This window comes from Eschrichtius robustus, chromosome 1 (genome assembly GCF_028021215.1).
Source record: "Eschrichtius robustus isolate mEscRob2 chromosome 1, mEscRob2.pri, whole genome shotgun sequence".
NCBI lineage: Eukaryota > Metazoa > Chordata > Mammalia > Artiodactyla > Eschrichtiidae > Eschrichtius > Eschrichtius robustus.
The window spans coordinates 163,295,958-163,322,897 of record NC_090824.1 but is presented as its reverse complement, the minus strand read 5'-3'; the positions used below and the strand labels follow the sequence as shown (position 1 = coordinate 163,322,897).

General features: G+C 45.5%; 1 protein-coding gene across 3 annotated transcripts in view; it reads left to right on the top strand.

The window, feature by feature from the left end:
• The window catches only part of CRTC3 (CREB regulated transcription coactivator 3), a 109,191-nt gene extending 82,559 nt beyond the window's left edge, over positions 1 to 26,632 (top strand). Inside the window, exons 7-15 of one of the 3 annotated variants that reach the window (XM_068558216.1) lie at positions 3,466 to 3,501; positions 6,437 to 6,522; positions 8,215 to 8,264; positions 13,700 to 13,917; positions 16,579 to 16,877; positions 20,790 to 20,990; positions 21,078 to 21,158; positions 22,586 to 22,688; positions 23,145 to 26,632. In XM_068558216.1, the coding sequence (XP_068414317.1) occupies positions 3,466 to 3,501; positions 6,437 to 6,522; positions 8,215 to 8,264; positions 13,700 to 13,917; positions 16,579 to 16,877; positions 20,790 to 20,990; positions 21,078 to 21,158; positions 22,586 to 22,688; positions 23,145 to 23,350 (1,280 nt within the window). In that variant the 3' untranslated portion in view covers positions 23,351 to 26,632. Of the gene's footprint in view, positions 1 to 3,465; positions 3,502 to 6,436; positions 6,523 to 8,214; positions 8,265 to 13,699; positions 13,918 to 16,578; positions 16,878 to 20,789; positions 20,991 to 21,077; positions 21,159 to 22,585; positions 22,689 to 23,141 lie in introns of all 3 variants that reach the window. The other 2 variants (XM_068558209.1, XM_068558223.1) reach the window with 2 other exon arrangements.
• Positions 26,633 to 26,940: the final 308 nt, after the last annotated feature.

Here is a 26,940-nt window from a genome sequence, read left to right as displayed (position 1 = left end):
GGCTGTTCCATGCCCTGTGGAATTGATATGAGTTTCCTCTGTTTCTAGATATCCAGTCACAACTCGTTCCTTTTTATTTTTATCCTTTTATTTATAGTTGTATCATATGATATTTTTTATCCAGTAGTAAAAATCCAGCCGTGGATATTTTGGTTATACATTAGCTTGATTCTAACATATCAGTTATTGCCACCACCATCCTTCTAGTTACCTAAACTCTAAACCAGGAGTTAGTTGTCTTTAATTACTCTCATTCCCATACCCCTCACACCCATTCAGTAGCCGGGTTGTGTTCGTTCTCCCTGCAGGGTATCCCAGATCTGCGGCCTCTTTTCTGTCCTCACTGGCAATTAATACCCTACTTCCTTCCTTCTTGCCTGGACTATTACAGTGGTTTTTCCACTTGGTCTCCCTGCCTTTAGGCTTTCTCCTTTCAATCCATCTCACACTGCTGCAAGAACAATCTCTCTAAAGCTTAGCTATAATCATGTCACTTCTCTAACCAAAACCTTCTATTCCCTGCATCAAGCCAGATAACTCACAGACACCTTCAATCCAGCCTCATCACCCCTTCCTCCCATCCTGAGCTCCAGCCAGACTACACCATTCTCTGCCCCTGCTGTACCCTCCGCCTCTTCCTTCTCCTCCTGTCTTTACACTGGGGCATCCCCTTCATCCTCATTCCTGAGTGTCTAAACTCCTCCAGGTGAAGCAAGTTGGACATTCTGAAGGCACACAGGCCGGAGTTCTGCTTCAAACTTCCTAGCGTGTGATCTTGGGGGTGATAATAGCCCCAGCCTCATGGGGTTGCTGTGGGGATGACCTGAGATCATCCATGTAAGTGCCTGGCACGTAATAAGAGAACAGTCACGGTGGCTCTTGTTATTATCATCCTCGTCATTGTCCTTCAGTGGCTAACTCAGGTGCCACCTCCTCCACGAGGCTTTCTTTCTGTCCCAGTCTGCGAGGATATTATGTGGGGTGTCTGCTCCCCACTAAGGCAGTTCCACAAGGTAGCCATCAGTTGAGTCTGTTCCAGGGACAGGTCAGACTTACTACTTAAATGGAAAACTGGCCTTATTTATTAAACCCAGAGTGATTGGTGCCTTAATGATAAAGAGATGCTTCAACGTACTATACCAGATTGCTGTGTCAAACTTCATTTTTTATCTGTAATAGAATTGTCACTTTTTAAGTGATCTGAATGGTCAAGTTCCCAATATGAGCATCCCAGGGAAACCAAACTATGAATCAGAAGCTTCTCCCCCTCCTTCTGATGTGCTGATTGTAGAGCCACACCTTTTCGTCTCTCCACACCTGTCTCCTAGTGTTCTGTTCACACTGCCTGTCTTTAGTAGGCGTGTTAGATCATGACTAAGCTACAGCCTAGTCCAAGTCTCTCTAAGAGACCATCTGCAGTAAAGTCCTCTGAGCTGATTGTTAAAAAATGTAGATTCCCAGGCCCATTCTCACAGCTTCTGAACCAAAATCTGTGCAGTTTGGGCCCATGAACTTGCATTTTAGCAAGCTTACCCAAATAGTCTATATGTGCACTAAACAGAGTTTTAAATCACTAACTTGGATTCTGTTCTGTGGGCCTGAAAGAAATGCTGTCTTTATGAGTGTTCTTAATTTTTAATTTTAGTGCTTCTGGGGATTCTTAGTATTGCCCAGCCCCAGGGCGCCACTAAAATTTTACATCTTCTGCCTGTGTTACAGAATTTGCTTCCGTGTTCTATCTCCTCACCTACACTGTATCGTCTGGCCACACCTAGCAGTCAGTGCAGGAACTTAATTATGTTCAATGTATGGTTATTAGACATTTGGCTTAAGTTTTATAGACTAATCAGGTTAACTTATAGGTTAAGCTTATTCAGAAACATATTTAAACCTGAAGTAAGTTATATTTAAAGGCTTAAAACTTAAAAATTTGTCCTGATCTTATACTGAAAACTCATATGGTATATTTGATTACTCCACAGAGAATGCTAACGTATTACATTCTTGGCACGATTCTTTGGTTTTAGCTTAGAGCAATAGGATATACTCTACTTGTCATCTGCAATATATTTTATGGATCAGAATTCCTTACAAGTCAAATTTTTTTTTTTTAAACATCTTTGTTGGAGTATAATTGCTTTACAATGGTGTGTTAGTTTCTGCTTTATAACAAAGTGAATCAGTTATACATATACATATGTTCCCATATCTCCTCCCTCTTGCGTCTCCCTCCCTCCCACCCTCCCTATCCCACCCCTCTAGGTGGTCACAAAGCACCGAGCTGATCTCCCTGTGCTATGCGGCTGCTTCCCACTAGCTATCTATTTTACATTTGGTAGTGTATATATGTCCATGCCACTCTCTCACCCTGTCACATCTTACCCCTCCCCCTCCCCATATCCTCAAGTCCATTCTCTAGTAGGTCTGTGTCTTTATTCCCGTCTTGCCACTAGGTTCTTCATGACCTTTTTTTTTTTCCTTAGATTCCATATATATGTGTTAGCATACAGTATTTGTTTTTCTCTTTCTGACTTACTTCACTCTGTATGACAGACTCTAACTCCATCCACCTCACTACAAATACCTCCATTTCATTTCTTTTTATGGCTGAGTAATTACAAGTCAAATTTTTAAAACTTTGTGAATAGCTATCATATATACTATTTAAATTGACTGAGACTCCAGATAAGTTTCTTTTTAAAAAATATTTATTTATTTATTTAATTTTTGGCTGCGTCGTGGTGTCTTAGTTACGGCATGCGGGATCTTCGTTGCGGCGCGCGGGCTTCAGAGCACATGGGCCCTGTAGTTTGCAGCACGCAGTCTCTAGTTCTGGCTCCCGTGCACAGTAGCTGCGGCGCTCGGGCTTAGTTGCTCCACGGCATGTGGGATCTTAGTTCCCCGACCAGGGATCAAACCTGCCTCCCCTGCCTTGGAAGGTGGATTCTTAACCACTGGACCACCAGGGAAGTCCCAAGTTTCTTTTTAAAATGACTGTTTGCAAGAAATATAAATAACAGTACTCAGCATGGAACTTCCAGTTTGTTTCTCTAGACGTGCATAGTGAGTGTGAAACAGTGATGTAGACTTTTTTAGTTACCTCCCCTTCCCCCCACAATAAAGCACTTGGAAGAGAGTTTCGATCTATATACTTCTTTTCTTTGTGATTTGGTTAGAGGTTCTCAGACTTTGTAAATTGTTCTTCTTTCAGGACAGAGGCAGTAAAAAATTTTAAGATGGAGATAATTTTAAAGAAAAGTAGATAGGCACCAACTTTAGACTTAAATTAGCCATATCTATTTTAATTTTATTATAAATGCTAATGTACACTGATTTGACCATCAGTGTACCGAAATTGCCTTGGAATTTTCAAAATTCTATTTTGAATCAGAAAGACTTACTAATTCATGAATAAATAAAGGTGAAAGCACCACATAAAAGTGTTTTTTTTTTCTTTCCCACTAGGTTTCTGTGATGGTGAGAACGACGTACATGGGGAAGGTATGAATTGGTTTCACCTACCTATTCTGAGTGGGATACTGACTTTAGTATTCATAACCTTCTTTCAACATCTGAACTAGTTAATACTCATGTTTTCAGGACTTCCCAAAGTCCTGACAACTGCTGATTGGTTTACTTTCCTGAGATGCTCTATAAAATTAAGGCTAGCCATGATCAAGGCCACGAGAAAGGAAATGTGTGGTTAGATTACAAGGCTCCTCATCACCTGAGTCCCACAGTCCCACAGTCACAAGGTTGTGCAGGGAAGCAAAAGTTGTAATCACATGAAAATATTAATAAATTGGTCACTTAAGCCATTAGTTGTTCCAGTATCCTTCCTTCCTCAGCTGTCTTTCTCTGCCTGTTTAGAAAGTTTTGTGAGTCAGTAATTGACAGATATAAATAATGTGAGGAAAATGCAAACTGATTGCAGAATGAAATTGCAGATCTTGCAGAAGATAATGAGTTTCATAAAGCTGATTAAAGTAATGTTGGAGGGCTTCCCTGGTGGCACAGTAGTTGGGAATCCGCCTGCCAATGCAGGGGACACGGGTTCAAGCCCTGGTCCGGGAAGATCCCACATGCCGCGGAGCAACTAAGCCTGTGCGCCACAACTACTGAGCCTGCGCTCTAGAGCCCGTGAGCCACAACTACTGAGCCCACGTGCCACAACTACTGAAGCCCGCGTGCCTAGAGCCCGTGCTGCGCAATGAGAGAGGCCACTGCAATGAGAAGCCCATGCACCGCAACAAAGAGTAGCCCCTGCTCACCGCAGCTAGAGAAAGCCCACGTGCAGCAACGAAGACCCAATGCAGCCAAAAATAAATAAATAAAATAAATTAAAAAAAAAAAAGTAATGTTGGAGAGCTACTAAATGACTCTCGAAGCCATTGACAAATGAGGGTCTGACACAGTTCATTTATTCATTCAGTACCAGGCACTCACTGTTTTCTTTTCCCTAAAATTTTATAATCTGGAATTTAATTTTCATAATCTAGAAGTGAACAACTAAATTAGGTTTATGTATCGCAGCGGTCAGGACTCGTGGGGAATATGATAAATGAGGAGCATCTTGCGCCAGAGGCACAATTCTCTTTCATCATCTTATATACTCGTTTCTGGGCAAGCCATTTTAGGCCATGAGTAAAACCATGGAAAGTTGAAACAGCAATAAATATCTAATCCACTAGGACAGAGATAAAGAAATGGCTTCAAGGTTGTTTGCATTCCCCCAATGAGTTCTCTGAAGAATTCCCAACCAATCTTGGATATGAAGAGACTAAAAACAATGAACTACTCTAAGGAAACAATCCCCTTTACAGTGCTGGAATACACTCCAGCCATACTCCTGTGACCAAACTCTTACAAGAAGTAGCCTTGAGTCATGAATCTACCTCACTCTTGAGGGAAAAGCCCTTGAAACTTTTCCTATCATCTAGCGGTACATTACAAAAAATTTTTTTTAATTCTTGAGTCATTGTATGGCTTTATAAAGGCTCTCAAACCTATTATTCCTGTCCTCCAGTTTGTTGAGAGAGGACTGTAGGGCCAGTGTTTACCAGGTACTATTTTAAGCACTGCCCACCAGTGCATAAAATAAAAGCCCTGCCATCATGGAACTGACATTTCTGAAGCAGTTTACGTTGACAGTTAGACAAGTTAACAAGGAAGCCAAGAAAAGGAAGAAAACAAGAAGGTTGACAAAATAAGCTTTTCCAAAGAGAGTCGTTTGACTATCAGGATTAATTCACACACCTGCGATCATTGATAAAGCCTGGAATATTTGAGCAGAAATGACTGCTGTTGTGATGGTGCTGAGTAGGTCACCTGTAAAGAGCATTGCCTCATTCTCAGAATTTACTCTGAAATTTCAGTCTGTTTGAAGTGGCCTCTCTCTGGGGTCTGTCATCCTGTGTGGGGCTAAGACAGGACAGTCATGACAGTCACCCTGGAGCTTACATGGTCACCAGAACCTAACAGCATTCGTAGTTCTGAGCGTCACCCGTCTGTCTAATGAATCCCCTTCCTAACATCAGATCCCTTAATTCCTGAGAGTTGGCCCTTTGTCTTCTTGTCTCTCTCTGAGAACAAGAAGTTTTCCCTTTTTTATGGCTCAGCACTCCTGTTTTACCTGGCAGAATGTTAAAACAGAAAGCCCTGGATTGGTCCCTTGATACAAAGCCAGGCTGTTTTACAGCTTTTAAGAGCCAGGAGAGGGCCCTTCAGCTGCCCAGCCTCAGTCCTCTGGGTTCTCAATTCCTCTTTATCCCCCACTCCCAGCCTATGACCAGGTAGCTTTACTGCCACCATGTCTGCCGTGTAATATTCCTCTTCTCTCTTTGTTATCTTCCTCATTTCCTCTCTCCTGGATTTTTGTGGGTCTCACCTCATCCCTTTTCTTCCATCCTCTCCTCGCCAAGTTTGCAGGGCCCTTCCTGATCTGGCCTCGACCTTCCTACCCTTCTCCTTTACTTTCCCTACACTCCAGTTGAAAAGAGCAGCTCTGCTCAGTAGTCGTCCACCACTTCCTCTCTCTCTAGGCCTTTGTTCTTATTCCTCCCTCTCTGGGGATGTTCATTTCCTGTGTCCCTAAAGGGCTCGCCCCAGTGCCGAGCCCCAGAGGCCGGCGTGGGCTCTTCCTGGTCTACCCTTCAGCAACACTGAGCCTTCGCTCTTGTGGGCCTCCCCCGGCTTCTCCTTCCAGACATGGGTATTCACATTTTGTCCTTTCCCCTGACTAGAGTATAAAGTCCTCAAGGGCTGAATTCATGTCTTACTCACCTATGCAACCCCCGTAGTAACGCTCAAAGCACCTTCCCTAGTAGACAGTCAATAAATATGTGTTAAATCAATCATTTTTACAAAGATAATTGGTTTGGCCAAAGGTGGGTTGGCTTCCTTCTAACACAGTGAATGTGCTTCTTCTCCCCTTTAGTTGTGTCTTTCCCCAGCCCATTGAAGGAAGAGAATCTGCTAAACGTTCCCAAGCCACTGCCAAAACAGCTGTGGGAGACCAAGGAGGTGGGTGGACAGCTATGTTTGTTGTCAGTGAATATTTGTACTTCAGAGGTCATCGTCACATTCTGCTGAGGAGAAAACAAGAGGAATTGGGGAAAAAGGCAGAGCGGATGTCTGGGAACAGAGATAGGAAGAATGTACTAGGGAATGATGGTTCAAATAAAAATTATCATAGTTGTGTTGATGAATTAGTACAGCGATCTCTTGCCTTCCTAATTTTCTGAATTTACTCATTCAGAAAAACCTATTGGTCCCTCACATCTCATTTGTATTACAAGAAGCAGTGAAACCTGGTTACAAGTCACAGGCAGATTTTTCTGTTTTGTAGCCAACACCGCCTGCCAGTCACCAGCTTCTGTCCAGAATTGCTGGTTTACCAGATATTACTTTCTTTAATCAAGGCCATTTGATCCGAGTCCTCCAGAAGTCAGAAAGGAAGTCCTCTGTTAAATGGTTTCTAAGAGCCTTTGAGTACTTGTCCCTGTCTCCACCATGGCTCTCTCTGTAAACTCACCTGCTGTGGAAGAGAGGGAGGTCCCAGCAGCAGTACCTGAGTTGGCCTTTCTTCCCATAGAGAAGCCGTTGCCTTTGAAAGAAAGCAGTGCGTCTGCCCTGGCCCTGAGATGTGCTTTTGCAGTTGCTTGTATTGTCTCGTGCTTGACCATCGCCGCCTGATCAGGCTTCCTTTAGTCAGTTCCAGTTTCTTCTGCCAAGTCTACCAAAGTCATCATTAGCATTAGGGTGGGCTTGAATGGTCTTTTGTAAAAGCAAGATGTTTTGATGTTTAGTCTTTTGGGGAAAAAAGGAGATTTAAAATTCACATACTTAAACATAGGAGAAGCAGCCCACTGTCTTTGGCTATGGAGACTCAGATGGTTTTGGAGGCTTTTATCAGAGGACAACTGTGTCTTCCCCACAAAGGGGGCAGTGGCATCCACTCTTCCCCAAGTACCAGAGAAGAGGTGCCCTCTCTGGGAAGAGGTGTTCGTCTCCTCTTTTAGTGCTTTTTTTTGCCACACCACACGGCTTGCAGGATCTTAGTTCCCTGACCAGGGGCTGAACCCAGGACCATGGTAGTGAAAGCGCCGAGTCCTAACCACTGGACCGCCGGGGAATTCCCCTCATCTCTCTTAGTTCTTATGGATTTGCAGTTCTCCATAAATCATTTCTGGGCAAAGAGTTGAGTCAATAGGTTTATTCATTTTATATATATATATATGGCACCTGTTGCCAGGCATCCTGGGTGCAGGGATACAGCAAAAAACAAAATGAAAATCCCCCCCATCCTGGAATTTAGATTCCTGTTGAAATATTTTTTTTCTTCTGACATTAATTTCCTCTTTCTTCACCCTGTTTTATTTTTCTTTTTTCTTCTTTTCCTCTCAGGCCAACTGGAAAATGAATGTTTATTTAAAAGCTCTGTATGAAAAATATTGGCCTTTTATAAGAAAATAATATTCATCTAGAAGATAAATTAAGAAAGCATCAAATTAAGAAAATTTGTTAGTATTATGCCTCCGTTATGCCTGGAAAAGTCTAGTCAAAGCTTAAATGGCTGTTTTGTGGGGATGCTGTTTATATGTGCTGACTCTCACTTGCACTGACTAGAGTCCCAAGATACCGGCGAAGACACTTTTTAAAAACTTGAATTTGGCTTGACAATGAGTAAGCCCAGCTTTCTGTGTCTCTCCCCAGGTCCAGTCCCTGTCAGGGCGCCCTCGATCCTGTGATGTCAGAGGTGGCAGGTAAGTAATGTTCTTTCAGTTCTTGGCTCGGAGGCCATCCTGAAGGTTTTCCCAAAAGGAAAGTGTTACTGCTTCATCAGAGAACTCTTGAGAAATTTCACTTGTTATACATAAGTTGAAAGTCAACTGAATTTTCACAAAAACAACAGCTCCCTTTTGGTACTCATATTTCATTTAAAGTAATTATGTTACATAATTGCAATAACAAATAAAACCGCCATAAATATATTAGAGAATAACACAGCTGACTCTCAGTAAACACACAACTCCACGGGTAGAAGCAGAAGCGTGCCCGCATTGAGAGGGGCCCACCAGCCTCGCACCTTTGGCAGCTGTGGGCCCCTGGCAACTTGCTGACACGGAAGTTAACTAAGAGAGTTTGTACGAATGTACTGAATGCCACAGAACCGTACACTTAAAAGGGATAAATTTTATGTTATCTATGTTTTACCACAATTTTTTTAAACTAATGGAAGATGCATAAATAGGAAAATTTGCAATATAAAAAGAATTTCTATGGAACAGTTAATTAACGTATTTAGGAGTATACAACTTTACTCCCTGAAAGATTTGAGACAGCTTTCAAAAATATGTGTAGTACTAAAAGATTAAGACGTTCTTGAGGAAATTGGGACCAAGGAAGAACACGGAGACGACAGTTAAGGAAACCCACACGTTGAAAGACACCGTGAAGACGCGAAGAAAGAGCCCATCAGTGCCATCACTTGAGTGACACAGACGCTGGGTGACTCTCGCGCGGGTCTTCCGCAGAGAGGACCGAGCCCTTGGGATGCACAACGGTGTCCCGAGAGCACCGGGGGAGCCACCTGGGGCTGTTGACCACAGCATCCCTCAGGGCTGCCCCGCGGGCTTGGAACCAAAACCCGCTCAGAAGCAGCAACTCTTTCCGGGGCCAAGATCATGTGGTTTGAAATCAGGACCCTTGCCTGATCTAGCTGAGTGCAAGCACGCATTTCAGAGGGTCTGCAGAGGAACTAAATCTACATCAGGCCATCCTATTTATCATTCCCCCCAGTAAAGCCTTCTCTGGGTATCTAACTGCAGTGAGTTCAGGGCACTCCATACTCAGTAGCTGGAGTGCAGGCATTCTTTTTGGCTAATTAAATATGAACGCATGTAATTAACAGCCTGCTGAGCCGAGATGATCGGAAATTCAAAAAGCCAGCCAGGACGCATGCCTGGAGAGAAGACCAGCACCCCTAGAGGTGTAGGATGTCCCCACAGATAGGGCTGAGATTCTTCTCAAGAGCTCATTTTGGCTCAATCCTCAGACAAATGAGTGATGGAGGCCCAGAAGGCCTACATTTCAGAAGGGGGCTACGGTACTTTAAACCCCTTGTCCCCACCCCCGAGAATCTTGAAGGAGCTGTTTCTTAGATAAGGAAAGTTGCTTTCTTGTTCTTATGTTAGAGATAGAATTCTATTCAGTGACTCCTATTCATTCAGGTATTGATTGACCCCCTAATTCTAGGCACTGGGGTAGAGCAGTGAACAAAACAGATCAAGTCTCTGCTTTCAAGGAGCTAATGCTCTTGTGGAGCAAAATAGGCAAAAACAAATAAGCAAATAAATATATGTCATGTGTTGGTAAATGCAGTGAAGAAAAGCACAGTAAGGGGAGAGGCAATGATGGGTGGTCTGGGAGAGCCTTTCTGATAAGATGATATGTCACCAGAACCTGGATGAAGGGGAGGGAAGGGCAGAGGGAACAGCAAGACCCTGAGTGCACAGACCCTGAGGCGGGAGCATGCCTGCAGAGTATGGAGGCTGGTGTAGCCTGACTCAGAGTAAGGTCAGAATCATCAGAGGGTTTTGAACCAGGGAGAGCATAATCTGCCTTATATCAGATCCAAGAGATGACTCCAGCAGGTCGCAACTATATTTGGAAAGTTACAACTTGTATTCCTCTCAACTGGAGAGAAATTGCTTTGAATGTCACTGACGACCTGGGTCTTGTTTGTCACAGTTACCTTCTCCATCCTTGCTCTGTGCCACCAGATGCTGTTCAGCCTTCCCCCCGCCTCCGCCTGCCTTCATTCCGACCTAAGCACCCATGGAGCTTTCTTCTCTCAGTCAGAGAGCCCATCTGCCCTCATAGCAAGCAGCTCTGGGTTCTCAAGTTTTATTTCCTAGTCCTTGGCCTTAACACTTTAACCATCCATCCAAGAGACAAAGTATCACATTCAGTTTTTCTACAACCAAAATCATCCTTCTTCCTCATCCATCAAATCGGACACCTTTCCTGCTTCCCCATTTCTTTCAAGCCTCCACAGTTATCCCAGTCCTACTTTTACTAAGAAAAGAGAGACCATCAGGAATGAATGCTCAGCTTCCCTCCTGCCCCTACTTCCCCCCTCGCCATCCTTTTTTGTTTCTAGTCTTAGGGACACAGGTGTCCCTCTGTTCAAGACTGATAACCTCACCCATGTCCTTGACCCTTCCTGAGGCCTCTCTCTCCTGCTTATCCTTCCCTCTTCTACGTTTTCAGCCTTTCCCTCTCTACAAGGTTTTCTCTCTGCGTTTAAATATACTTAAGGATTCTGCACTAAAAAGTCCTTCCGTGACCCTGCATTCCCTTTTAGTTACTTCCTTCTCATTTCCAGAATTCTCAGCCACACTTTCTGAAAGAGTATTGACTCTCGAGGCCCCCTCACTGCTTGTCTGTTCCTCAGCCCTCTGTGGCCGGGCTTCCACCCCCACTGTTCCGATGGAGCTGTCCTCAGGACACATCCCATGACATGTCCTCCCGTATTACAGAAACTCAGTGTCTAAAACAGAATTCGTTGTCTGACCCCACCACCTACCCTCATGCCCAGTCTACTGGTGTGCCTCTGTGTTCCCTGTCCTGGTAGGGGTGGTTCCACCAGGCCCCATGGCAGAAAATCGGGAGTCATTCTTGAGTACTTCCTTAAATATCTCCAGAACCCCTCCCTGTCTCTCCACCTCCATGCTCTCATTATGTCTTGTTTGACTTCTCAGCAGCAGCATAACTCACCTCTCTGCCTCCAGGCTCTGCTCCTCACACCCTGTCCTCCCTCCCCCAAGTCTGTCCTAAGAATGATTATGTCTTTTCCCTGCTCTCAACCTTCCACTGGCTTCTTGTCAGCAACGCGTCAGTTTAAGCCTCATGTGCTTTCTGCCTCCTCCTCCAGGCCCATCTCCCATCATATCCACCCCTCCTAAACTTGACCTTCCTGTGGCAGCTAAGTTCCTAGGGCATACAATATAGTCACGTGCCTGTGCTGGGAACTCTACCTGAAATGATTTTCCTGTTTAGAGCATCTGAATTCTCGAGCCTTCCAACTCAGTTCAGACGTCCTCCAGGAAGCCCCCTCCAGCCTGCTGGTCATTCCCTCCATACCTTATACCATCAGGTTCTGTCACTGTACAGTAAGTCCCCTACACACGAACCTTCAAGTTGCAAACTCTCAAAGATGTGAACGTGCGTTCACATGTCCAGTCACGTAAGTTAGTTCACGTATCTGGTGTACATGGTCACGTGTGTGCATCCTCTACAAGTGGTTGTGCTTTTGTGTTCTTTACTGTACAGTACTGTATAGAGTACAGTACTACAGTGTCTTTATTTCAAGCCCAGCATGTCCGGAAGCAAGCGTAAAAACAGTGGTATATAGCCAGTTGTGCTAGTTGGGTATCTAGGCTAACTTTGTTGGACTTACAAACAAATTGGACTTATGAATGCGCTCTCAGGGCGGAACTCGTTCGTATGTAGGGGACTTACTGCACTACTGAATGGTATTATGTTGCAAGTTGTTTTCTTTATGGCTCTTTCTCCCTGCTCTGTCCGAGTCTCTTGAGGCCCTAATGCCAGTGGCTGGCACCTGGGAGGCGCTCTGCTGGTGTGTGCTGTATTGCGTCCGGTGTCCTCAATCGAATTCATTATCTCTCCCCGCCGTCCCATTCCTGGCTAACGGCACTTCCTCCAACCATTCTCCTCCTCTTCAGCCTCTCTGTTCTCTTCCTAGATCAGACCTCAACCACACAGGTGCTTCTGACTGGTTCCCCGCGCCTCTCTTTCTGCCCCCTTAAGCCATCCTCCACGCTGCAACCACAGTGGCATTTCTAAAATGTGATTCTGATGCTCCAGCTTAATCCTGGGCTCCCTGTCTCCTGCCGTCCCTGACCCAGACTCTTCAGAGCAGCATGTCATCGTGCCCTTGTTTTCTCCCTTACCTGTCTCCCCCACCTCATCTCCTGTCCCCTGTTCCCCACTCTGCCCCGACACCTTGGCCATGCTGCGCTGCTTGCAGTTCCATGTGCACAGGGTCATGTGCTTGGTCAAGGCTTCCCTTCCCCACCCATCCTCACAACCACAGCTCCTGCTTCTGCGTTCCCAGCGTCACTTGTATCAGACCTGGCCCAGCGAGCTTCCTGCCGTACTGCAATCGCTTGCCTTACCGGTCTGTCTCCGGCCTGCCCGTGAGCTCTAAGAGCAGTGCCCCCTCAGCCCGGGGCCACGCGGCCCCTCCCTGGACCCACACTTCAGAGGTCTCTGCTCCCGTGGAGTAAGGAGTCCAAGGAGCCACAGGGGATGTGGAGCTTGGCCAGAGCTGGCCCCTAGTTTGGGATATCCATAAGCGTGCCCTGCAGTGCAGAACAGGACTGGGGGGAGAGACAGTGGCGTGGACTGAGGGTCGGGTCTGCCTCTCTGCACGTTCTAGTGTGGAGCTCCAAGGAGTCGGAGAATTCTAAACTTGAATCTGGCCTTCCAGGCTATTACAAAGGTACAATTTGTCAAGACAGAAACATAGAACATAATTAATTTAAAGATTTATTGATTTATAACTTTAAAAAATTTAAACTAGATGGTGTACTAGGCCTCCATTTGTACTCTTGCTCCAGGCCTGCACACACTCTGCTCATTCATCATCCCACCTCCAGCACTTAGCCCAGTGCCTGGGCACAGAGTGACCACCCAACAGATTCTGACAAAGGAATGGTCACATCTCTTTCTCACTTTAAAGTTTATGAAAACTGTAATTAAAAAAATATATCTTGGAAGGCATCTGGTTGATACAGAGATACTTTTTTTGGTAGGAAAGATAATTTAGCAATGTAGCAAAAGGAACTGAATAAATACAAAGCAGTGCCTCACATTTTATATAGTGCTTTATAATTTTCAAAGTACTTTTGCATCAATAATCTACTCTTATCTCGGAAAATATTCCTGTAACGTGGGCATCCTTAGTCCAACATACCAGGTAAGCAAATCGCACTTCAGAGAGGTTAAGCCAAGGATGCAAGTTTTCAGAACAAGGGAGAGGCAGAGTCTACACGAGGACTTAGATCTTTGGTACCAACTGCTTTTATTGAACAAGGAAAAGTATCATACATGTCCTATTCCCCAGAGCAGCGGAATGCATTTTAAAAAGTAATACTTATCTTTCTTTTTTCAGCGCTTTTCCACACAGTGGTCAAAACATGGGCCTCTCACCCTTTCTGGGAACCCTGAACACTGGGGGGTCATTGCCAGATCTAACCAACCTCCACTACTCAGCGCCCCTGCCCACCTCCCTGGACACCAGTGACCACCTCTTTGGTAGTATGAGTGTGGGGAACAGTGTGGGCAACCTTCCCGCTGCCATGACTCACCTGGGCATAAGAAGCTCTTCTGGTAAGTATTCCCCACTCCATAAGGACCTTGTCTGTGTCGCCTGGTGGCTTAACCATAGGTGGTCCCTGGCCAGGTGGCATGTTAGTAAATCATAGAATGAGAATGACTGCATCTGAGTTAGAGATAATAACTCACTAGCTCTTGTAGCTCTCAACCCTGCTGACATTTCACTTTGGTGGTTCTATTTCTGCTGGATTTGATGAGCTCTGGAGAGCTCTGTGAAACCTCATTCTTTATTGTCTTCACCAGCCTGTGTGTCCCGGGGACTTGGAGAATAAGATTTGAGAGTCAAGGAATAAGTGTCCATTCTATTCTGTGTTAGCTGAACAGTGTTTGTAGCTCTTATCAACATATGATGATCTTTAATCATTGCAAATATCTCTCTAGATCCCTCCAACTTCCCATTGGATATCAAAAGAGAATATCTTGAATTTTAGAAAATTTACAATGGATACAAGGAAAATGTTTATACTTAATAGATATGTATATTAAATAGAAATCTACCACACGTTCAAAATTATTGGTTCAGATTTTCAGAAGTGCTTAAAGATGTAGCATCTAACTGTACTAAAAAGCTACCCAAAATGTGACTTGGCTGTTACTGTATGAGTTTGAGTGCCTGCAGCTCAGACCACATGTTGAAACATGACTACTTTTGCTTGAACCCTGACGGACACTCTTGTCAATGTCTAGGACAGGTATTACAGCCCCTGACCGTAAGGGGTCTAGGAATGATGGTGTAGACCATTTCCTTTAGAAAGGATCCTCAGTGATGGTCTGTCAGTGTGGTCACCTGGAAGGTTCTCTGATGATTACAGCAATGCTGCCATTGTGCTACATAATTTTAGGTTTGAAGAATTGATTTCAGAGACCATCTTTTTTTGTTGTTATTTTGGCTGCATTTGGGTCTTCATTGCCGCGCGTGGGTTTTCCTCTAGTTGCGGCGAGCGGGGGCTACTCTTCTCTGCGGTGTGTGGGCTTCTCATTGCGGTGGCTTCTCTTGTGGAGCACGGGCTCTAGGCACACAGGTTTCAGTAGTTGTGGCTCACGGGCTCTAGAGCGCAGGCTCAGTAGTTGTGGCGCACGGGCTTAGCTGCTCCGTGGCATGTGGTATCTTCCCGGACCAGGGCTCGAACCCGTGTCCCCTACAATGGCAGGTATATTCTTAACCACTGCGCCACCAGGGAAACCCCAGAGACCATCTTTATTTTGGGGTCTTTGGGGTCATTTTATTATATTGCTGCTTTACTTATGTGACCTTGGTGAAGTCTCTGAACAAGGACATCCAAGGTCACATGAGTAAAGCAGCATTGGCACTTAGCTCCCTTGGGTTTTGGGGAAGCTGGCATTCTCCAGTACAGCCTTTGACACTGCTTCAGCTGAAAATCCTGTGTTTAATTGCTGGCTCTTATTTTCCTCAAACAAGCATTATTTTGTCCAGAATATGTCAGAACCAGTGCTTAAGTTTTTATAGTTTCTATGCGCTCCTTAAAAATGCATGGTACGCAAGGTTGCACATACATTTTTTAAGATGTGTGTGCTTTCTTTCTGAATGGGTGGGTTTTTAAAAAGTCTAAATTCATATCTTTAGCTCTAATTTTAATTCTTATCTGAGCCAGCTGCATCTCTGACCTTTCCATGGGGAGTTGAGCGGTCGAAGAGACATCGTTCCTACCTTTTAAAAATCACTTGCCAGCTAAAAATGCTTTATTTTGTCATTTCTTCATTTCCATAATTTTAATCTAATACTTAACTTTTTACCGACATGAAACAACAGCCAGTTCTGCTCACCCCAGCTGCTGGTACAGGAATAGTAGGCCGAGCTCTGAAAAATGGGGATCGCCCGCTGAGATGCACAGCAGCAGCAGCAGCATTCATTTATGGAGTGAAGCCACTCTGTCAGGCCCCAGGCCAGGTGCCAAAGAGTCAGCAGGGCATAGGACAGGGTCCCTGGCCTCCTGGAGCTTGTGCCCTTGCAGCATGTGTCATGGAAATGCCTTTCCCAAACTCTCTTTCTCTTGCTAAAATTCACACCCCTCCCCTTCAAATAAAACAAAGCACCAACAAAAGCTTCCTTTTCCCTGAATTGGATTAGACTGTGATGAACAACTTCTCAGGAGCCAGAAAAACAAAGAGAAAGGAGCCCTGGGGCAGGAGACCTGGGAGAGTGTCCCATAGCTGCTGTGCTCAGGGTGTTTAAAGGGCCGGGCCCAGTGAGGCAGCTCCCCGAGAGCCACGAGGCTCAGTGAAGGCAGCTGAGGGTCCTGGCTGTGCGCCTGGGACAGAGGCTTCCAGGGGCCCTGCGCGGAATTGGTTGTCCAGCCCTGAGGTCTGTTCCTTGGGTGGGAACAGAGTACACTGAACATTCGCCTCTGCTGCCCCCACCCCGCTTACCTAGTCCAGCTCTCCCAGTGTGGTTTACACAGTCTTCTTCTTGAGAAAAAGCCATCCTCATCTTGATGGCCTCGTCCCTCTCAGCCTTAGTGTACCTTTTCTTTGCCGTTGGTACCATTTTCAGTAGGAGAGTTGCCCAGAGCTCCTTCTCATATAGAATCATCATCAAATACAAGTAGTAGGAAGTCGAGTTTTCTTTAATCTTTGGAAAACAGAAGATTTGGTCTGAAATTATGACAAGTAACTTGTGAATGTGTTGTCTTCTAGGTCTGCAGAGTTCTCGAAGCAACCCCTCCATCCAGGCCACGCTCAATAAGACAGCGCTTTCCTCTTCCCTAAACAGCCGCCCACAGGCATCTGCTCCCAACGCCTCTGCGCTTCACCCTTCGCTCCGTCTCTTCTCCCTTAGCAACCCGTCTCTTTCCACCACAAACCTGAGCGGCCCCTCTCGGCGTAGGCAGCCTCCCGTCAGCCCTCTCACGCTTTCTCCTGGCCCTGAAGCACATCAAAGTTTCAGCAGACAGCTCTCTTCAACCAGCCCACTGAAGCCGTATCCTGCCTCGCAGGTAAAAGCAAACGAACAGTGAAACAGACTGAAGCAGTTAGGAATTGGATTAGGTCCTCACACCGAGCACTGTGAGGTCTGAAATGCAGTCAGTTCTCAGTTCTGTGCGAAATCAAATGGTTCAGAATGCACTAATGATTTTCCAACAGCAGATTTGTTGTGTTGATTGCTCTTAAGCAAATGCTGAACAGTTTGCAGTACTCTGGTGAAGTTGGAGCTGGAGGAAAGGGTCAGGTGTAGAGGGTGCAATCCAGGCATGTCTGAAATAGCTAAGGAAAGACAGGTTGGGATTTTAAATTTGGTATGGAAGATCAATAATTGACTCTATGAGCACTTTGAGCCACAGAGGAAGGCCAAGGAAGACATTTAAATACCTTCCTGAAGCTTTGATACTGGGTTAGACCTCTTCCCTAATTACAACAACAGATTTCATCAACAATACTTCTATTGTTGATGAAATACTAGGTACAATAGGATCATATCTCTGTAAAAGGACCCAAATAAATCTGTTTAGAAAGAGGCACATTTTGAGGTCACAAGCCTGTTACAGAAATTTAGGGTGGGAAGGTCTTATTTTGACTTGTTGACTTTGTTTCTATTCTAAGTTCTTAGGGTGGCTCTTACTGCCGTCATGAATGAATATGTTTTTAACCTGTTGGTCACTCCCTAGATACATTATAGCATCACTTACTCACCACTTCACTCTAAATGAGTAATGATTTAGCAAGAAAGAGTTGACAGAGCACAGCGGAAGGAGTTAGCAGGTCCAGTTTTCAGTCACTCTTTACCAATTAGTAGCTACGGGATCTTTATTATATGAGTAATCCCTTTCGGGAGAGGGTAAGAGGGTATTTCATAATTTTTTTTTAATGGTTATTTTCATGTTATTGGATTGCCTTTAATTCTATTTTGCAAGATTATTTTATAGGATATAAAAATATTACTCCTGCTTTCTAGTTACATTTTAAGGAGAGATAAAAAGCATCCTTTTAAAGATATTTTCATTTTTTGTTTGCTTAATATTTTAAAATATTTTTTAAAAAATCAATGTTATTCGTGCACATAATTTAAAAAGTCAAATACTTCTAAAGGGCTTGTTGTGAAATTACAGTTGTCTTCCCCTCCCTCCCCGACTAGCCATATTTCTCACTGCCTGGAGATGGCTACTTTTGACCATTTTAGCTACTCTCTTTGGTATATCAGCATTATTTCATGCTTATTTTGTTCTAGATTTTTAGTGTTAGGTACTATCTAATGACATCCTACCATGCAAGATTAGGGGTTAGTTCTCTTTCAACTCCCCCAATCCCCTCACTCCCCACTCCCCACATGTATTTCCTACTCACCCTCCTCATCTTCACAATGTGGTTTATTATAGTTTTGATTAGAGCAATACTCAGTGTTTAGTGTTTTCATGGTTATAATAATGCAATCAGAGTTGAACCATAGTTTACTATGAAATAACAAAATGAACATCTTTTTCTCCTGGGAGTTAATAAATGTCTTACTTTTTTCTCTGTATGTATTACTTATTCAATCCCAAACTCTCAGGGTTGGGTAGATCTCCTCTCAATACAGTTAAAAATGAATCCTTTAGTAGCTTTACAAGAAAGAGTACATGTGACCTGGCGTGACTTCACCGTGTCTTCATTCTGCCCACCATTTAACTAATAATTGGCTAAGCATAGAATTCAAATTTGAAATAATTTTCTCTTGAAATTTTGAAGGTATTAATCCATTGCCTTTTAGTTTCTAGAGTTGCTATTGAGAAATCCAATGCCATACTGATTCTTAATACTTTGAATTAAATCTCCTTTTTTTTCCCCTCGGTAGGCTTGTGGGATCTTCTTTTTGTCCCTAGTGTTCTGAAACTTCAAGATAATGAGGCTTGATATGAGTCTGGCTCTTTGGTGGGTTTCTTCAATCTGCAAACTCATTACCTTCATTTCTGGGAAATTTTCCTTAATTATTTCTTCAACGATTTCTTCTCTTCAGTTTTCTCTGTTTTCTCTTGAATGTATGAATGTTGGATGTCCTGTACTTTTCCTCTAACATCCTTATTTTTTCTCTCCTCTTTTCTCTCTCTGTCTTTTTTCTCTTCTTTCTGGAAGAGTTTCTCACCATTATTTTCCACCCTTATGTTGAGGTTTTCATGTCTGCTCTCATACTTTTAAATTGCCAAGAATTTTTTTCTTCTTCTTCTCTGAATGTTCCTTTTTTATAGTGTCATACTTATTCCATGAATGCCATATCATCTTTGATCTCTTTGAGGTTTTTAGTGGTAATTTTTATTCCAGTTTCTTTTATTTTTATTTTTTGTAATACGAATTTTCCAAATTGCATAGAAGTAGAGAACATAGTATAATGAATCCTCTATACCCATCATCTAGCCTCAACAATCATCAACATTTTTATAATCTTGTTTTATCCATATCCCTACTTTTTTTTTTATATGTATATATTTTTTGGCTGTGCCACACAGCACGTGGAGTCTAAGTTCCCCGACCAGGGATCGAACCCATGCCCCTTGCATTGGAAGTGTGGAGTCTTAACCACTGGACCACCAGGGAAGTCCTCCATATCCCTACTTTAAAAAAATGTATATAGAAGTACATATTACAAATAGTTTAATATATATTTCTAACAGATAAGGATTTTTTAATACCTCTAACTATTATAATGATAATGTTGTTTTTCATGACTACTTCTTCCTACATAGACTTCTCCAAGTTTCTTTTCTCAGTTTGTCTCCTTGGGTCTCTGACTTTCATTCACATGCTTTCCTCATGGTCTGGTGATCCTTGGCACCCTGCTCGTGTTTATGAACAGGACACACACACACAAAAACTGATTGGAAGCTTTGTGTAGGTGGGTGGGCTTGTTGAGTATGGTCTTCATGGTAGAGTGATCTAGCTCAGCCATTTCCTTGGGGAACCTCTGGTGTCATAAGTTGGATTTTCTCCCAGCCTGGTCAGATCCCCAAAGGATGCTATCCCGATCTTGCTCCTGGCATGTGCCTGGATCCCAGCACTCTGAGAGCTGAGTTGGGAAAGAGAGGTGGAGGACTCAAGATGCGATACTGGGCTTTCTCATAAGCCCTGTGTTTTCAGGAGTGCCTCGCCTTCTAGGGTCTGGTGCACCCCATCCAGAGACCCTGAGCTGTACTCTCTCCAGAGCACAGCCCTCAGTCTCCCGCCACGCAAGGGCTCTGGAGCCTAACTGCTGCCCACGAGCTCCTCCAGGTTTAGCTCCATCTTCACCCACTGCTGCCTGCTGCCCCAGTTCCAGACCCCTTTAGGGATTCTGTGATGTAAACCAGAGTGTCTCTTGACTTTCCCCGCTGCCAGCTTAGCATTTGGCTTTCTCAGCTCTGCTCAGCCAGCTACTACTTGTCCATCTGCTTTTCGTTTTCCAAACTTTGTTGCCATTTCCTTCTTTCTCATTATCTTTGTCCTCGTGTTGTTACTTATCCTTTCATGTTGTTTATGTTTTAGTGTTGTTTATTAATGTTTATGGTTGTTTAATGTTGTTTTAGGGGTTGTAGGAGAGTTTTGGGAGACAGCAGAGCTAAATGCTTTTTTCAGTCTTCCATTTTTAACCAGAAGTTTTGGCTGTGAAAAAACAAACATGATTTTCACTGAGAAAACTGAGATGAAACTGGTTAAATTGGCTGGGTTTTGTTTTGTTTGTTTTTTAAGACAATAGAAATTGTCGTTGAATGGAAAATGTTTTGTGGGGAAGTGAGATTTGAGATATACTTTGAAGGAACAGAACTGGGCTTCTCAAAGAGCATAGTATAGACTATCAGGGTGAGGAAAATCTCAGGGTTTTTCCTCACTTTGACATTTCCTAATCATAAAGGACTTACTACTAGAAACTCAGAAGCGAAGTAGTTGGTGGCTTTGTTTTTCAGATGGTGTCCTCAGATCGAAGCCCGCTCTCCTTCCTGCCCACAGAAGCTCAAGCCCAAGTGTCACCCCCGCCCCCTTACCCCACGCCCCAGGACCTCCCCCAGCCTCTGCTGCAGCAGCCCCATGCCCAGGAGCCCGCTGCTCAGCAGCCCCAGGCAGCCCCGTCGCTGCCCCAGTCCGACTTCCAGCTCCTCACAGCCCAGGTGAGTCCCACCGGGAACACCAGGAGGAGGGAACGCTTAGGTCGCCCCGAGTTCCAAGCTAAATGGTCCCCTCCTTCTTTCCTGAAGGGCTCATCTTTGACCAACTTCTTCCCAGATGTGAGCTTTGACCAGCAGTCCATGAGGCCAGGCCCAGCCTTTACTCAGCAGGTGAGTGGTCGCCGGGGCCTGCCTCTTCCTCGGAGCAGGAACTGCCACAGTCAGGCCTCTTCCGTGCGTGGAACCCACACCAAACAGACTCGGTACTGCACTTCTCTGACCTCCGGTGTGCTCAGCGGCTAGGAGAGCCTGGCACTGCCCCAAGCCCTAGAGGCTGGTGCTGGCTGCCTTATTTAACTGTCAGGCCTCAGCAGAGGACCTGTTTGAACAAGTGGTAGAAGACTTGTGATGACACTCTAGCCATAGAATTGTAGAGTCACTGATGCTGAAAGGAACCGTAGCAATTCACAGATCTATCTATCGTGTTGAGGAGACTCAGACCCAGGGAGGGGCTTTGCCTCGGCCTGAGTTGCTGTGCCCTGCACAGTGTGTGGCCTCCTGGGAGCTCGTCCTGGCTGGGGCAGGGGTCAATCCCGAAGGTACTTTCATTCAGCCTTTTTCTTTTTCTTTTTAGTTTCTCCCTAACACAGACCATTTTTAAATATCGCTAGATTTTATAGTATTCAATAATTATGGTTTGGGCTCCAGGATATATTATGGAGAGAAGAAAGAGCACTTTCCAGAACTTAATAATAATAATAATAACAGTAAAATAAATAAAGACAGATGTTTCCTGAATAGGCCATGGGGAAGCCTCGTGGTAAGAACCAATAGTCCTTGCCTCCCCAATTTCTAAAGAAGCCATTTGAGTCTAGGTGAGTCAGTGTGTTTCTGAAAAAATGATGGAAACTCCTACTTTTGAAAGATTTTTTTAAATGGTTTAAAAATTAATTTCAGGAACGGCACCTAAAGTAGGCCCCAGAAACTGGGAACTTCATGGTGCTCTGTACATATTGGAGTTTCTCTGGTACTCAAAGGTTATATAGTTAATAAATATTCATTAACAAAAAAATAAAAATAAATAAAGTAGGTCCCAGTTCTAACCCATCCTCACAGAGGCTTTCTTGCAGAGAGGGGCTTGCCTGTGGTTCCTCCCTCTGCGTGAGAGAAGGAGAAGGTTCTGCTTTCTCGTTTTTCTAGAAACCAAAGAGGAAAAGAGCCCATCACTTCCTTGGTTACAGACAGGGCCTTTGAAGGGCTCCACAGGTGGTCGTTTCCAGAGGCCTTTGTGTACTGAGCCTCAGGGGAGGTGGCTGAGACCAGAGGGCCCGCAGAAACCATGGCCAGTGGTGTCTCCTGGGCTGGCATAGAGGGCCAGGCAGTGTGCAAACAGGGACAGGTGTGGCCCTCAGGGACCCCTCCTCTACCGCAGCACCCCCTGCCTGAGCAGATGTCGCAGCGGCCGGGCACTCTGGGATCCTAGAGAGAAGGGGCTGTAAGACAGCGTTCACGTCTGGTTTTGCCCCGGGAGCACACTGCACTGTTCTGTCCTTGGAAATAGAGACCGTCCCTTACAACGTGACCTTTGATGCTTCCAGGTGCCCCTGGTGCAGCAAGGTCCCCGAGATCCACAGGACTCCTTTCATTTGAGACCAAACGTGTATTCCAACTGTGGGAATTTCCCAAACACCATCCTGACAGGTGAGTGCTGCTTCTTTTATTTCACTGTGTTTCTACAGATACCACCGTAAGATAGTTTAAACAACATAACATTATATAAAGCAGAAAATGAAAGTCCAGCAGCTCAACTTTACCTTTCTGAGATGCAGGTGTCCAGCCCCAGAGACTGTGAGGCAGTGGGGAAGGGGCCTGGTGACCCAAGCCTTTTCCGAACTACTTAATTTCCCGTGATTGACAACTGTTCCAAGGGAGAAAACCTGCAAAACTGGGAGTTGTGGGACTGACTGAAAAGAACATAGATTCCGGAGCAAAACCGTAGGCCCAGGAGTGGTTGGGACACAGGTGATGACTGTCCTGGTTGGGAAGATGACAGGAACGGCGTTTTGGGGGTTGTCATCACTTGTGTCCTCTTAGTGACCTGGGCCCTCACACCTCCTAATCCGCATTGTTTTCCCCTCCCGCTGCTCTTTCCAGAAGACTCGAGCACCAGCCTGTTCAAAGACCTCGGCAGTGCTCTGGCAGGCATGCCCGAGGTCAGCCTAAACGTGGACACTCCGTTTCCATTGGAAGAAGAGCTCCAGATCGAACCCCTGAGCCTGGACGGACTTAGCATGTTAAGTGATTCCAGCCTGGGCCTGCTCGACCCCTCTATTGAAGAGACGTTTCGAGCTGACCGACTGTGAGCAGAAGGGAACGGAACAGGAGGACTTATTTCTGAAACAGCTGAAACAGAACGGAATAGAACGGAGCCAGCTACACCCCTGGGCTTTCGTTATCTCGGGCTTCTGACACGGAAGGAACCAATTCCTTGGCTCCCAGCTCTCAGACGAGGTCCCATCTCAGACGCCGTGGCTCATTCTAGACCACAGAGCTGGGCGCCGCCCCTCAGGCCTGCGGCACAGGTCCTGTTGCTGCAGGCAGGCTGCTCTGGGGCTTCCGATGAATTGGTCGTCACCACAACCGTTACATCTTTTACTGGTCATCTAATCGGTCAATGTGTAAAAATATAACAAGAGGCCTCAGTAGCCTTGTGTAGTGCTCAGAACCACTGATCTCAATCAACACTGAAGAAAGGACCCGGAGTGGGGGGCGGTTAGGAGCCACAGGCCTTCGGAAGTTGGCTCAGCATCCAGCAACGGTACCACAGCCCCACGATGCCTTCTCTGATCCGGCCGTCGTGCCTCAGCGGCGGCAGGATGTTCCAGGGCAGAGCGGAGGGCCAGGGCTCTCTCAGAGGCCTCAATTCTAACATGAAGAAGGCTTTTTACCACAAGTCCAAGAACAGACTTGAGTTAAGCAAACTGAATTCTAATTTGTTTCCCCCCCCACCCCAGTTTGTAATCTCTTTTCTGCTGCTTCAGAACCCCTTTTCCTATGGACAAGAGGAAAAGGAAGACTATTTTATTCAGTCACTGAAAAAAAAAAAAAAAAAAAAAATCCCCTGGTAATAGATGAGCCTGAAGAGAACGGTGCTTCTTCTTGGAGGCTGGGGAAGAGAGAAAGGGGGCTGCAGGTATCTCAGAGACACACGAAGTCCTCCAGACAAGTTCTGGACCATACAGGCTTCCCTCTCTACAGACCAGCTGGAGGGAGTGGCTGGAGGTCTGGATCGGGCCCACCCAGCAGCTGCGCAGCAGCAAAGGGAAGCTGTTTCTCTGTGGAATGGAGGTGGTTCATGTAACCCCACTAGACCGTAAGCTCTTTGAGGGCAGGGACTGTGCCTTAGTCATCATCGAACCCCTAGCACCTAACAAGTGCCTGGCGCTGGGCAGGTGCTGCAGAACCGTGCGTTGAATGCACACGTGAATGAGTGAATGAATGCACGAATGAATGAATCTGCTTTGCTGTGAGGCAGTCTAATCTTTCACTGTTCCTATTCCTTACCAAATCTTCTCAGAGCTTCAGCTTTTCTAACACTTGTGCCTGTGGTTAAGTTAAGCACGCACTTTAATATGCTTTTAACACTAGGTGACCAAATCCACGGTTAGACTGCACGCCCTGTTCTCCTCCAGAGTATGCAGGTAGGTGGAAACTGTCTTCTGAGTGCATCCAGAATGGCTCAGCAAACTGAGGCCTCCCACCTGCCGGGACCTCAGGGGTCCTGGCCACCTCAAAAGATCTTCCCTCTCAGACCCAGGTTTTGCTCTCGATTGCGTTAGGAAGAGATTCATTCTCTGAGGTTGAAGAAATAGTCTATAGTAAAATGAAGGCCTAATTTATGAAACCATCATTAGTCATCAGTTTCTTAGCACAAAACAGTATTACTATATTTCCACCACCACCTGCCCCCTCTGACTTAGTCCAGGCCAGCCCTTGACCAGAAACCTGATGGGTGGGTTTGGAAGCCGTCTGGGGAGGAGGGTGGGCAACAGGGCCGAATGCGGGCATGGGTAGACAGCACAGAGAGGACAGACACACTGAAGGAGGGATGAAGATGCCGGAGCCTTTGCCCAGACAGCCGGTGTCCTTCCAGGAGACACCAGGGGTGTTGCTGAAGGGTCCAGACTGCTCCCACCCAAAGAAGCAAGGCTGCATCTTGTGGGTCTGAATCTGACACGTGTGCCTGGTGGCCGGAGGGATCTGTCACAGGGTCCTGGGCTGTTAACCTCTCCAGACCTTGTCCCATTTCCTTCTGTCTTCAGGGGGATCCCTTCCCTCCAGTCTTTCCAGTAACCTCGACCGTGCACTGCTCCATCTTCACTGTGGAGCCCAAGTCTTCCCGCCTCACGTTCACCCTGAACCCCTGCTACTGAATTAGGAAGTCAAACCAGAGTCCTCCCTGCCTGAGCTCTGGCTCAGGGAGAGGCAGTTGGCCTCCCCTTCGAAGCCATATTCCCAGTTAAACTTCCCGATCTCAGAGGGCAGTGAGTTTTTGTTAAAGTAAAAGGGCCTTTCATCGTACACAGCACCCCAGTGTGCCAAAAGAAGCCAGATCCTGGCTGCCTTTCCTGTGTCAAAGACCCCCAGATCTGATCTGGCCTTTCAGACAGGGAGGAGTGCTGATGTGTTAAGAGAGGTTTTTTTTGAAAAATGGAGGTTCCAGGATAATTTGCTTTTTACACAGTGCCTTACCCATGGGGATCACTAGTGTCAGGGTCCCAACTCTCTTTGCACAGCAGCGCAGTCTTACAGTTGGAGACCCCGAGACCTACAGGACGAAGTGTGCTCCCCCTGGGCATTCGCCAGGGACTCGTGGAAATGGAGGCTCCTGGGAAAAGTGACTTGTTTGGGGCAGTATAATGATGACAGTAAGGTTTAGCACTGAATTCAATTTGTCCTGAGGTCCATCCGTCCCATCTTTTCCTGTGAAAAGGTTTTGGGCATTATATAACCCACGTTGCTTACATGGTGTCAAGGACACCCATGGACAGGGGTCGCCCTGACCTTCTCACTGCTGCCTTTGCAACAAACCAGGCGTGGTCCTCGGCATCTGAAGTGGCTGCAGACTTCAGAGTAAACTATTTTTCAATATTTAGTTTTTCACAAGAAATCGATGGTTGTACTACTCTCATTTACTAGCAGTTAAACAGCATAGCACTAAAAACCTATCTGTATTTTCTATTTTTCCCTTCTGTACGTTTGTGGTTTTCAGGACATACAGTGTCAGGAGAAACTTTGAAGATGTCAAGATCAACATGAATTCTCCATTGTCCTGTTTCATTTCTCCTAAGTCTACTGTATATTACCCGAGCTGAAATCTATATTCCAGTCCATTTGCATATTTGAAGACATTTCCAACTCCGCCTCTCATCGGCTCTTCTGATTCATGCACAGACGGTTCCGAGCGTGTGTCTTCCACTGCTTCGTGATGGAACCATCACAGCAACTAATCAGACTTCCCGCCAGTATCCTAGTTCCCAGGTCCCTTGTTAAACAATATTTAAAGATTGGAATTTGTATAAAGTAGCTTCCAAGTTTTATACTGCATCATTTTACATCTTTCGTAATTAAAAGCAGCACAATAAGGTTGTATGTGCATTTGGTGTTTTTCTTCAGCCTCAGGTGAGGTGAACTGGCGGAGAGCCCTCCTCGCTCAGCTCAGCCTGCAGTTAGAGATTTCTGGTCCGTGGCCCGCTTCTCACGTGTTCTTAATACTTGCTGTTGCGCCCAGTCCTGAGAGAAGTTCAGAAGGAAGTGGAGGCACGCTGTTCCTTTGAAGCCGCGTGGACCCAGGACAGAGACATCATTGTAGGGGCTCAGGATTCTGCTCCCCCTGCTGGCGCCCCTTCCAGACCCCGCGCCTGCCCTCCCCTAAAACCCCTCCCCTTCTGAG